Below are 14,454 nucleotides of genomic sequence, written 5' to 3' on the forward strand. Positions count from 1 at the left end.
CCAAATCTTGAAGACAGAGTTAAAACATCTGTTTAGAATCAAAATATTTAATGAAAAGAACAAGTGTAACAGTTCATCAACACAGATGAGGAATAAAACACCCCAAGTGAGCCTACAGTAAAACTTGAATGAGAAGTAAAGTCGATTACGTTACAAAAAATAAATAAATAAATAAATCACACATATGCTACATGCTGCTCTGTCCATTAATATACTGAAGGATTGTGTTCGGAAAGGTATTAAGCCTCTTGCTGAGGATAAAAGTCAAGGTTGATCAGCCTGGCCAGATGTCCAGTGGATATAATCGTACATTCTGGCTTTTAAACAGTGCTATGGTGCAATTAGCATATAACTCTCCCCCCCAAGCCATTTAAGGTTAATCTATTTGATCACAGAACATTCACTGCAGGATAACAACTTATAAAAAGTACTGCTTTGTGGCTCTGAACTATATCTATAAAATTATTATAAACCAGAATCAATAACTGCAACCAATTAAAGGCCACATTAAAGCTGGAATATTAATTGAATATTGATTCAATGGAAAATCTAGATCTAATACATTTCACACAACTCAAACCAGATCAGTCAAACATCTGAAATCAAAATAGGTGTGTGGTGGCAAGGTTATTCAGTTTAACAGTGAGTTTGAACAAGAACAGCAATAAATATTTAATGAAAATTTAAATTTATTTTGAAGTAATGAACGTTAAACCATGATACTGATGACATGACAGTGTTTAAAAATAAGAGAAAAATAAAGCTTGACAGATTCATATTCTTAATGTCAACTTAATCGTATCTGTAAGTGATAAAACAAATCTGAAGAATGGGAATGAAACACAAAAAAAGCATAGATGATACTTAAACTTGACAATATGTACATACAAACAAATGGAAAGAGGTAATTACAGTAAAATTCAGATTTTTATAATTAATTCCAAGGAAGCAACCACATTTCTGTATAGATTAAATAAAAATCTAAAAAATTGCATGATGTGAAAAATCTTTTTTTACAATGCAATTATTGCATTACACTGATGCTGTCAGTAAAACCTGAACAGTTGACAGTTTTAGTGTAGTGAAGTAGTCCATGCCCATCATATCTCTTCAGTCCAAGAAAAAAATATTATTGAATTGCGTTGCACAAAGCCTTTTCACTTCCTCTGTAACACAAAGAAAAACTTGGTAAGTTGAGCATAAATGTTTTACTAAATTAACTAAAATAATAGCAATAACTGAGTAAATGTAGATTTTAACTATTCAAAGGGTTAGTTCAACCAAAAAATTTGTTATTAATTACCTTTTTGTAGTTACAATTTCCTGAGACATAATTTTTAGAGCACAAAATAAGGTATTTAAGATGAAATCTGAAAGATTTCTGATTCTTCATAGACAGCAACAGTCCCAGGACATTCAAAGTCCAAACTGTCCATGGAGGATGAGCTAGCTTTCGAATTTCATCTAATACACTTACCGGCTACTTTATTAGGTACACCTGTCCAACTGCTCGTTAATGCAAATGTTTAATCAGCCAATCACATGGCAGCAACTCAACGCATTTAGGCATGAGACACGGACAAGACGATCTGCTGCAGTTAAAACTGAGCATCAGAACAGAGAAGAAAGGTGATTTAAGTGACTTTGAACATGGCATGGTTTTTGGTGCCAGACGGGCTGGTCTGGGTATTTCAGAAACTGCTGATCTACTGGGATTTTCACACACAACCAACTCTAGAGTTTACAGAGAATGGTCCGCAAAAGAGAAAATATCCAGTGAGCGGCAGTTCTGTGAGCGCAAATGCCTCGTTGATGCCAGAGGTCAGAGGAGAATGGCCAGACTGGTTCGAGCTGATAGAAAGGCAACAGTAACTCAAATAACCACTCGTCACAACCGAGGTTTGCAGAAGAGCATCTCTGAACAAACAACACATCGAAACTTGAGGCGGATGGACTACAGCAGCAGAAGACCAGGTGTCACTCTTGTCAGCTAAGAACAGGAAATTGAGGCTACAATTCGCACAGGCTCACCAAAATTGGTGACCAGACCAAACGTTGCCTGGTCTGATGATTCTCGGTTTTTGCTGCGACATACCTAATAAATTGGCCAGTGCGTGTTTATCCTAATTTGTGTTCTGAAGCTGAATGAAGGTCTCAGGGCTTTGGAACATCATGACAGTGAGTTACTAATAATTTTGGGTGAACTAACCCTTTAACAATATTATATAACTTTAATGAGGGAAAATAAATTTTGCAAAATACACTACCATTCACTTCGATGAGGTTGGCATTCTTCTGATTCAAAATGACGTAGAGCTCCCTCTGATCAGACTTCTTTCCAACAACCCAGTAATCGGTCATCGCTTTGACAATGATTTCCTCATCCTCATCAACCCTACGAAACATGCACAGACACAAAGTCAAAACCAAATCATGATTCATCTAAAATTGTCACATCCTTTTGGTGGCCTCATTATGAAATATTATACAGACTTTTAAACTTAAAGACCCCTAAATTATAATTTTGCCATAATTATTTACACTCTTAAGTCAATCCAAATTGTTCACTCACAAGATTTTGACTTTGTTTGAATTATACAATGACTGGCATATAGACCATCGTAAACAGTAAAGCTGAGAGTTCAAATGTGTGTGTGTTGCTTAAGAATCAATGAAAATAACGTCACAGTGCTGTTCAGTACAGTTTGGGTCACTCTGAGGCTTGCATTTCTGCTGGCAACAGAAGCCTTTTGGTAGACATGATGTACGACAGAAAGTCGCGATCAGCACCATTCTCGCTCAAAGAATAAAGCTGTACACAGTGAAGGAATTTTTGATGATTTTAACTTTGTCATATGCATTAATAGACTAATCCTAGCATTCATAGTTTAATTATGTTTTTAACTAATTGCATGAACTAATCTGTTTATCCTCATATAAACTTATGTTCTTAACCTCTAATAACTTTGCTTCATAACAGCTGTGGCTTTGTGTTACTGATAACCAAAAATTTAACTCCTCTGTACTTGTTATCACCAAAATGTTACAACTTTGCTTTCAGAGTGAATGGGGAGGGGCGCAGGCTCACTGTCTTGTGGGCTCTATTATGTGTATACATAACTTTTTCTGTGCAGATTAGCTGTTCTGCCTAACAACTGATTATTGAACTAATCTGGATGTAAGATCTTTCTTTCTGAAGTGCCCCCGGGCGGGGCTGAAGAGAGACAATGATAAATATGGGGAGGAAGATTTGTGTGCGTGTGGGTGTGCTCAGCTGACTGCCTTTGTTTCTGTTTTCTGCCACCCAGAGCTCTGTAATGCTTTATTCATCTAATTAATTCAATTAATTTAACTTATTTAAAGCCTCTGACTGATGTTTTAACCTGGGAGGACTAGGGAAAGTCCTACTCCGGTCTTTCATTTATCGTGTCTTTTGTGAACTTTATTCAAATTTCAAATGTTAATTTCTCATAGAAGGACTTTCTATGAGAACTATAGAAGAACTGATTTTCAAAGTGAGTTTTTAACTAAAAACTTTGTTACACAAGGTATTTTCAGATGGTGTCAGAGGGAGCAGCATTTACTACACAGAAATAACTCTGTAAACTGACTCTAATCATTGTCAGATTAAAGAGCCCCTATTATGCATTAAAAAGGTCATATTTTGGTTTTGGGGGTCAATATTGTTAACTAGGGGTGTCAAAATTAATTGTTTCTTCAATGCACTGCAATGCAGATGGGGACAATTGGATATCGGTTCTGTAATAGATCATAACCAATTATTACGTACTGACATCATTTATCTCCTATGCGCAATGTCGCAGTAGAATACTATGACGAAGGAGGCGAGGACGAGTAAATAAAATGTTCCTACTACTTAAAAGGTAGATAATTATGCACAATTCAGCTGCTTGTGAGTTTGCTGGAAAGTCTTTCATTGACACTGAAACAGGCACAGCACACGAGCTGCCATTTCCCTACAAGGCAGAAATGCTGTAAAACTCCATCTCTACCTCTTTCCCTCTCTTTTACTTTGGACGTTTCACCCGCTGGCGTGTTTGTGAAGTAAATTTTCCTCTCCTCTTGGCTGTCAAAGCTATACTTGTGGATCCAAACACGAGCGTGCCTGAGGTGTGAGTTTTCTCCACTGTGTCTATTATGGATTACCTGTGATAACCGCGTGTTATGTTCATATAGAGTGTAACCGCGGCTATTCTTCCCGCGTCACTAATCGGTGAACAGCGCTTTCATTTCTAAAGCCAATCGCAGCTCTTTCTGGTGAGCGGGTGAAGACAATGACAATCATAGGGGTATAAGACCTGGCTTGACAGCACTCAAAAAGCAAGCGGGATAATACTTACATTAGTTTATTTGCTATAAATGCTCATGTTGTCTTCTGTGATTGTATTTAAGTTTTGTTTGAAACATTCAAAAAGAGTGTTTTCTTTGAGCAGGTAAAATTAAAGGTACAGTTCATATATCTTACTGCTTGTATTAAAGGACAAAATTGTATTACAAAAAATTTGTGTTGTGAAGAAAAAATCTAATAATGTATTGAAAGCATCGTCAATGCACCGTGATCAACCGAGATATCAAATTGAACCGAATCGATGGCATGATAATCGTAACCGAACCGCGAGACTAGTGTGGGTTCACACCCCTATTGTTAACAGACTGATTAACACCAGCATATTGCCCTATTCTCAACCATAAGTTAAAACAACGACACACATTCAGTATCAATTCACACAGTCAAAACTATTTTGAAACTTGACTGCAGCACTTGTGAGGAACAGCTGACGGTGGCCATAGCAACATGGCAGAGGATCGCGAGCTCACAAACGCAATTAAATCTGTAAAATAAAGCATAACGTGTCTGGTTTTCAACGTGGTTTTAGATACTATATGTGAATATAAAGAGTTAACCAGATACAGTACAAGCCGTGTGGAGCGGTTACATGTAACAAAACACAATTAAAAACATAGTGTGGAAGCTAGAGTATACAAGGAGGCAACCATTTTAATCACACTTACTTACACTTGTGAAATAGAGGAAGAAACTGGTCTATATGAACTGTGTACTGATAAAGTTACTGTCAAGCTCTGACAAAGTCCCATACATCGACAGTCTTTTATGATACTTCCTTTAACAAACGGCCGACGAATCCCCCGTTGCAGGGTAGATTATTGCATTAAACACCACAACGTTCACTCAATAATGTTCACTCATCTTCAGTCATGATCAATTTCACACACACCTGCACTCTGCTATTGTTGAAGGGAAAGGAGTGTTCATGTTTTACCGGATCCGGCACTTCATTTTGGTATTGTTTCTTGTTGATGTCGATACAAACAGGCAAAAGATCCAGACGAACGACGAATCATAATTCTAATCATCTGAGTCGAATCAATTATTTAAAAAAATTTATAAATAAATAAAAATCGGTATTTTTAAACAAGGTGCACTTTCAGATTTAAACATCAGATGGATGTTTTCATTCGCTTAGAGCTGTTACAAACTGCATGGAGTCAATTTCTATTTTAAACGCAATTGTGGATTCATCAGTAGCTACGTTTCCTTTCACCTATTTTTATGCGCATTTTGGATAGCGCATAAAAAACGGTTGATGGAAATGCCAAGATGCGCATCAATTTTGAAAATGCACATAAAAAACATATGCGCATAACGGAGTAGAATAAACTTTTTATTCGATTAAAGATGTGCATAAACTACGATGGAAACACTTTTATCGTACAAATTCCAGTATGCGCATTAAAAAGGTCATGTGATTTTGTTATAAGTGTGTGATGTGTGCGAATGGATAAACCAGCAGGCTGAGCACATTATAAAACATCTGAAATGTTGTTTTGGTCAATCTAAAACGCCGTAACCGTTTCAGTATTAGTTTTATTATTATATTAATTACCTCCAGAATCAAGAGTGTCTCACGTCTTCAAGCGCCACAGCACGTTCAATGTGTGTCAGGATTGCCTTCTGAGGTGCAAGTCATTTATTAAACAAGGAAAAGATTCACGTAGCTACTCCTACCGCAGCAAATTCCATTTTATTGGTGATATTTGGCACCAGTTAATCAGAAAGTGACGATTTTGTTCTCTTTGACTCGTTGGATGGAAACGCTGCATTATTCGCACATCTTTTATGCAACAATCCAGTTTTGTGCATGAAGTTAATTCACATTTTTGGATGGAAACATAGCTAGTGTCCTACAACTCCGTGTACTAAATGCTGCTCCATCTGAAAGCACATCGAGGTTTACTAGAAACAGCTTTACTGGCAAAATGTGCATGAAAATCTCCTTTGATTAATCACCCAGTCCTATCACTGCTTACCGTGCAAAATCGCAGTTGATGTCTCCAAGGATTTTCATGAGATCCGGATGGACAGAGGTGAGGGACACACTGGCCGTCTTGCGCATGTGGATGGTGCTTTTCTCAGCCAAGTTCATGTGGTTGAAGTAGATGAATTTAAACTGAGGCTCCTTCTCTGGCCTGCAATAACAATTTGGAGAGAATTATTGAAGCTGAGGTAGAGTATATTCTATCCCTGCGCAGCATCTACTGAAAAATAAAAGTGAAAATAAGTATGATAAGTGTCATGTAAGGGGATACGAGGGATTGTACCACACAAAACAATACCGCGCAGGGCTCAGGTAAGCTAAGGACACACCGTAAGATATGATTAATGGATAAGCTCCGGTGACTGCTACTGGAAGAGAGATGATACAGTGGACCCTTGTATTCAGCATGCAGGTAAGTGAAAGCCTTGTCCATATTTCTGAACGGTTACCTGGGTCACAGGATGACCCAGTCATTTAAGATTGATGCATGAGCGAGCAGTGAAACAGGATTCATTTGAAAGGGAACTGCAGACAGACAGTGACAGCTCAACATACATATTGATAACTTAACAGTGCTGCAAATGATTTTGATCTTCCTTTATTTTAATACTGCAGTTCCAGACAAATATCAGTAAATTAAGTGAGGGTGTGTAGTTTAGGTGCTAATTCACTTCAGATAAATTACTTGATCAGGAGCTTATATTAACTTTTTTGATCACCAGCCACCAGCCATTTTCACTATCCACAAATTTTGTTGTTGGTAAAATATATTTTATATGCATAAATTTGAATTTAGCATGCTAAAATTACTTGATTTAAACTGTGTGCTATGTCCACTTGCCTCCTCGGTAATTTATCTTTTATGTGTCTCGTGACCTTGCTTATTGAGCATGAGCAAATGGGTTGTGGTTTCATAGTGTCGTATTGCAATTAGTTTTATTACACATGACTTTTTAGGGCTCAACACCAAGGAGTTAACCTTTTTTTCTCTGGCCACACCTAACTAATCATTTCATTGCCACAAATTTTAAATAATGGGCCAAAACAAGAAAACTATAACTTTTTATTCAACAAAAATGTTTTTAAAAAACAATTGACATTTAAAAAATGATCCTCATGTATCTAAAACTATACACAGCAGTCTGTCCAGGCCCAGATACCAGTTAACTATAGATAAATGGAGAGTTAGGCCCTGTTTACACTAATATGTTTTAGTTTTAAAACAGCGTTTTAGAATGAAAACTATCCGCGTCCACACTGGCGTTTCACCTAGCTTTTCTGAACAACTCTCCGTCCACACTACACCACTGAAAACGCATATCATGTGACCACACGCACACTCTGGCATGCTCTTCAGCAGTGAGAGCTGTGCACGTCGACGGTTCTGAGCGTAAAGATAAGTTAATATATAAATTAATGTAACCACGGACACTGATTCTGCACAACGCCTCAACATTTTTGGTGCCTGTTAAGTTGCTAATATCATATTAAAAATAGGCAGTTCCTTATATCATGTTTCCATTTTATTGTAAAGATAGTGAAGCCAGGGAGATTGAATGATGTTATAAAGTACACTGATCCTTTTGAAGAATTATCAGACGTGTCCTCGGGAGTTCGTTTTCCACTTACAAGGACCACTTACTTTGAACTCACAAGGAGAGGGTGCAAGACTGCACTGTGTGTAGGCTACTTAATATTGAGGAAAAAGCTCCAATCAGAGAGGCGAATGTCTGAAAACGGCCTCTTCAGCGTTTTCAAAAAGCTCCGTTTTGAGCGCTCGAAAACTCCAGCGTAGTGTGGATGGATGGTGTAACTGTAGTAAAACTGATGCGTTTTAAAACTAAAACATATTAGTGTTAATCTCCTGTTAAGGCAATGTTATTGTAAAGGATGATGAATAAACCAGATTATCAAAAATAACTGTAAACAAAAGAAAGCAGGTGAAAAACATTCCATTTGCGATAATAAATTGATGATCGGGCCCACACAGTTAACGTTAGGCTCATTAATAATCTGTTCAAAGAATGGTTAAAGTGAAAGCCGCAACCGCTGCTGCTTACAAAAAAAAAATAGCAGGTCTTTGGTAGCAGGACTGTGCATGCATTAGCACCGATTTTTTTTCCAGTCTATTTCAAAGAGAAACGATCACACCAGTCGTGTTTCCAGGCACGGTTGCTTCAACCAAGGAAAAGGGACACGGAAGCTTTTAAGCACTCACGTGCATCATATCAGCTGTCGTCAGTGAGTGAGGATCGCCTGTGTCTCACCGTGCGCCTGATCCTCCTCTCATTCGGTATTCACCTGCTTTCTTTTGCTCGCGCAAACACTTTTCAGTTGTGCTGCTTCGCGATTCTAAGATCACATTTGCACACATACTGAAAAACGGTCTTAAACTAAAAATCTAATCTTCAGTGACAAGCCAGCAATGGCAATGTAAAAATTATTTTTTAACCAGCCAAAGTGGCTAGTTGTGTTGTCTGTCTAACCCGCCACATGTTAAATCTACCCACATTTGGCTGGTTGGCGGGTGTTAATGTCAAGCCCTGCTGATGATATCATTTAATGACCTGACACTGAGATTGTATTGATGAAATATGCCGTCTTAAAATATGCCGTTCAAAGCATGAAAATGATTTGCTCTCTAATATGTCAATTGAAAGCATGTTGCTTAGGTAAGTGCATCATTTTACAGGTCCATTTCCAACCCTAGGTGTTGGCCTTAATAGGTTGTTTGCAATCACGTGGTTCTGGTGACGTACGAAATTCGGATGGAGGGCAGGACGTAAAATCAGAAGGGGAGAAATCGAGGCAGGTCTATATTTTCGCGATTTAAACCGTATTTCAAAGGAGACCATATTTCAAAGGAGATTTGGTGTAGTCCCTTTATTAATCAGGGGTCGCCATAGCGGAATGAACAGCCAAATCCAGCATATGTTTTATGCAGCGGATGCCCTTCTAGCCTTAACCAAACACTGGGAATCCCCCATACAGTCTTGCATTCACACACATATACTACGGCCAATTTAGCTTATTCAATTCACCTATAGCGCAAGTCTTTGGACTTGTGGGGGAAACTGGAGCACCCGGAAAAACCCACACAAACATGGGGAGAATATGCAAACTCCACAATTATATTGTTGCTGCGGTACATTAGTAATAAATTATCCAAACAAGCTTCCATTTTATTTTAATGCCAAGTAAAGTAGTCATTATTTATACAGAATTATATATATATATATATATATATATATATATATATATATATATATATATATATATATATATATATATATATATATATATATATATATATATATATATATATAAATAAACCCTAATTACACTGCCTAATATATTGACAGGAACGATAATAAAAGTAGTAGACACAAGAAAAAAATTGCAATATTATATAAAATAAGATGGTATTAAATAAATAAATAAATAGACAACAATAATGTTGGGTGTTATGGGATAGTGCTGTGCTATTTTACAATGGTAGACTAGCTGGGTAGACAATGGTAGACTATGAGGGTCTGGACAAAGAGAGACAGAATAAAAAGGGAAATTACAGTTACATACAAGAGAAGTCACATTATTCCCCAGGAAGAACATTTATAAAAGAGAAATATGATAATAAGGGTTGCCAAACAGATGAGAATTTGCTAGAACCTCTAATTGAATATTACATTTTCCCAAGTGTAGATATAACATCAGATCTTAAAGCCAGTGTAACGTGGATTTGAAGATTTCCAGTGCAATAAAACAGGTCTGCGAGCCAGTAAAAATGCAGGCTTCTGTTTTTTTATGCTATAATCATCACAATGCACCACAGTTTACACTAACATTACAGTATTATTACAGTTTATCAGTTTACTATACTACAGTATTCTGTTTTATTCAGTTGTACACATTATAAAAACCTAACTATGTGCTTCAAAAACATGCTTATTATAATTACTATAGTTTTACCCCATCATGAAAATGTTACATCTTCCAGACATCTTGAAACAACAGATAAAAGCATTCAAAAGCGTGGACGCATAGTCTACATTATTATTTCTAGATTTCTGGAAGGGGTGAAAAGTGCTTCACAATAATAACAGTCTAGTTTTGTTGCAAGGCTTCCATTTCTTTTTTGTTCAGTCGATAAACTTAACCATCAACAAACTTTCATCGCTGCTGCGCATCTCGATGTTACGATTGTTTATTCTGCTGAAACGCCAGCAAGGACTATTGCAAAGCAAGACGAAGATTTTATTACAGCGATTACATAGCAGGGTACGTTATTTATATTCTCCTGGATTTTGTTTAAGTGTGGTGGTGTTTGTATTGGATTTTTATATAACACATTAACATATAATACACTTAGCTAGACCTGTATATAATCTTTGCTGGTGCTGTAAAACGAATTATCGCATTCAAAAAAGGTTTGTACATACGAATGTACTGAAAAAAAATCTTTATTACATGCTGCCTTTTCTTCTGTTTTTCAGCTAGTTTCTTGAACTTTCCCCCCTTTATTAGCAAAAACATTTGGAACTCTATAAAAGCATTTCTCATTTTAGCAGATTTAAACAATTATAAACAACATAAAACAGAAACTTTTTGATGTTCTGATAGCGATTCCTATGTAGAACAATCACTTTCTGCCCTCCATCTAAATTTCATGCATCATCAATGACGTCATGTTTTGACCGTATTTGGAAGGGTCTTGAATATTAATGAGTGGGGTGTAACGGATCACGGTTGATTCATGATCTGTACGGATCACAACCCACAGTTCGTAATGCACGTAACCCATGGATTAATAACTTTTTTTTTATTGCATTATGACACAATTACAATACGGCAAAATTCATTTAACAACTTTCCTCTACATTTATAGAACAGATCACTAATAATTAAATAATAATACAAATACATACACTTAAACCATAGAATAGACACACAAAAACAGCTAAAAAAAACTACTATTTAAAACAACTATTTAAATTTTTTAATAAACTAAACGGTCTTCTTCCACATTTTGATTTTAGCAACTTTAAAGATTTACAGTATAACCAAAATTCCTTTTGGAAAACTAAAAACAGTGGTTTTGTTTTAAGGTACTTACATTTATAAATATAACATTTCTCCAAAACTAGAATATTATTCAATACAAATTGAATATTAACATCTTTCCCAAGTAAATCAAAGAAAATACAACTTTGGAAAATTGGGGGGACACTTTTTTGAACTTGTAGGTTAATCTAACACTGATAACAATTGCAGGGAGATTGCCTCCCGCATCATTAAAATCACGTGTATGAAAACATTTAGGCTTCCTTGTAAAATAAAATGATGACGGAAAAAGTTGTGGTGGGACCTACCTAAATGCCTTTTTAGGTTATTAATTAAAGTGTTTTTTATCAGTTTAAACCTGCCTAACTGGAATGATAAATAGTAATGATTTGCATACGTTTATTCGAATGCTGGATTCAAATATGCTTTTGATCAAGAGAGATTCAGTTTTTACGCTTTTTCAGGTCGTTACAAACATTTAAACAACACAGAAGAATTGGGAGAACAGTTTATAGTTCAGATATAAACACAGATGTTTATGGTGAAGATTAAAATCACCACAAATGGAACTTGACGCTGGTGAATGTTGTAGCAATTACATTGTGTAACCAATCGGTGGCGACAAACAACCATCAGAATAATGTCACTGAATAGGTTTTAAAAAATAATAGACCTATCATGAAACATTAAAGAGCCCATATTATACTTGAAATAGGGTCATATATAGGTTTTAAGGGTCTCCAACAACAGTCTAATATGCATGCAAGGTCAAAAAACACTTTGATGGTCTTATAATCTGCATTTATTTTTACCTAATTATCCCAGCGACTCCTATATGATTCGTTCAGCGATTCATTTGTACCCAAACCCCTCCTCAGCGCGAAGCTAATCTGCGCTGATTGGACCGATGACAGCCTGTTGTGATTGGTCGAAACTGACAGCCTTCAGCGCGAGACAGAGTGCAATGCCCAGCAGCTAATCAACAATATAAAAGTAGTCACAGTGCATACACACTTTATAGTGTAAGGTGTGGATTTTGGCTGCCAGTGGGTGAATGTAAACACAGACGATGGACTTAAAAAAAAAACAGACGACTAACTATTTTATTGAGCAAAAACTCCAAGAACTGGCGAGGAGCACGTCACCATCTACCTGCTCTTTTCACACAGACACCTCCTCCTCCTCCTTAGAAGATACAACACCAATAGAGAGGGAGACACACACACACACACACACACACACACACACACACACACACACCGTTCGCCTAGACTAAAGCACCAGTTCAGCTTGCTGGGTGCAATTTAGACAGCTCCCATGAACCTGAGCTGAAATATTTTGAAACTTGACCGTTGCGTGTGCGTAGGAATAGCTGGCGATCCGTAAACAAAGCGGCACGCGTCGCGTTTTCAACGTGGTTTTACACGCGATATGAGAAAATAGAGTTAACCTGCTACAGTACACGCAGTAACAAGTAACAAAACACAACTAAATACATAATTTGCAAGCTAGAGTAAACGAGGCAATAACTTTAATCGCACGTACTTACACTTGTGAAATGGGGGAAGAAACTGATTCATGATGCACTGATCCATGTTCTGACAGTCTTTACTGATCCTTCCTTTAACAAACTGATGAAGTCTTCTTTTAAGCATGTAATTTCCAGAAGCACTCGAACTGCTCAAGGTTGGGCTATATTGCTGAGGTTTCATCTTTAATAAGACTGTCAATAATATCCATCTGCACAGCGTGACTTCATTTTTTTTCTGTGTTAGTGGGCGGGGCCGCAGGTTTCAAATCTCCCGGGTTTGTGCGCGCAACTACTTGTGTTTCGTACCCGCGTCATCACGAAACACCTAATGACTCGTTATCAAGACGACTCATTTGAAGCACTATGATTCGACTCCTTTAAAGATGAATCAATAGTTTTAAACACTGTACACTTACAGATTTAAGCCTTAACTGGATATTTCGCTTCACTTAGAGCTGTGTGACACACTACATGGAAGGGCATTTTCAAAAACCCATAATATGGGCTCTTTAAGTTTTATGTGTGACTTGTTAAATCATTAATTGAAAATAAATATGATAAATGAAAAAAATGTCAGATTTCTATATTTAGCATTATCAGCAACAGTAGAAAAGATTTTTCGTATTGAATATTTTCCTTTTTACAGCTGGTTCTTTCTTGATTTTTATTTTTATTAAAATTACAGGTTCTAAGTTCTGTTTGTTAAAAACCAATGGTTTTTGCAGTAATATTTTTGTATAAATTAAAAGCAAATGACATTTGTTTCCTCACTTTTTTGCTAATCTAAAAAACGGTCCAATCCGTGACTCAAAAACCGCAATGTGATCCGAACCGTGAGATTTGTGATCCGTTTCACCACAATTTATGAGCTCTAATCTGTTGTTCACACACAAACACATCACGCTGCGATGCTATACATGACAATGTAAAAAAACTCATGCTTCAGTTTACAAAAATATATAGTAACAAATTTTGTAGATTCTTTGTTAAATGACAATATTTTTTAACTGAAGGAATAAGTAAGCTATCTTCATGCCCCCAGAAAAAACCTACTTTGCTTGTGAGATGTGTTGTGGCTAAATATAGGTTAAATAAATATAATTATTCTTAACAAAACTGACAAACAGAAATGCACTTCGAGTTGCATTTTATGTTTTTAACGTATATAAAAACAGAGGCAGGAATGTTACAAATTAAGCACTTTACATGTGTCTGTTGCCTCTTTACAAACGTATGTTGCAAATGTCCCAATACAGACGTTAAACTAATAAAAGATACATTTAAGCAGACCTTATGCCTCTTCGGGGAGGTATTAAATAAACTTATAGTCCATATATCCTGTATTTTGTGTTCTGACGAGCTTTAAACATAGAAGAGGCTTCATGGTCATGCAAGGCTGACTAATTAATCTCCCTTAAAGTCTGTCCCGTTTGAAAAAATAAGTCCCACATACATAGTGAGTATAATAGAGGCTAAGACAAACTTAAAAATAAGGGAAAAATT

General features: G+C 36.5%; 1 protein-coding gene across 1 annotated transcript in view; it reads right to left on the reverse strand.

The window, feature by feature from the left end:
• Positions 1-671: 671 nt before the first annotated feature.
• ccz1 (CCZ1 homolog, vacuolar protein trafficking and biogenesis associated) overlaps positions 672-14,454 on the reverse strand; it is a 30,455-nt gene continuing 16,672 nt past the window's right edge. Inside the window, exons 15-17 of the mRNA XM_056469709.1 lie at positions 6,352-6,510; positions 2,268-2,395; positions 672-1,166 (exon numbers count right to left, since the gene is read on the reverse strand). Coding sequence (XP_056325684.1) covers positions 1,111-1,166; positions 2,268-2,395; positions 6,352-6,510 — 343 coding nt within the window. The 3' untranslated portion in view covers positions 672-1,110. The remainder of the gene's footprint in view (positions 1,167-2,267; positions 2,396-6,351; positions 6,511-14,454) is intronic.

This window comes from Danio aesculapii, chromosome 12 (genome assembly GCF_903798145.1).
Source record: "Danio aesculapii chromosome 12, fDanAes4.1, whole genome shotgun sequence".
NCBI lineage: Eukaryota > Metazoa > Chordata > Actinopteri > Cypriniformes > Danionidae > Danio > Danio aesculapii.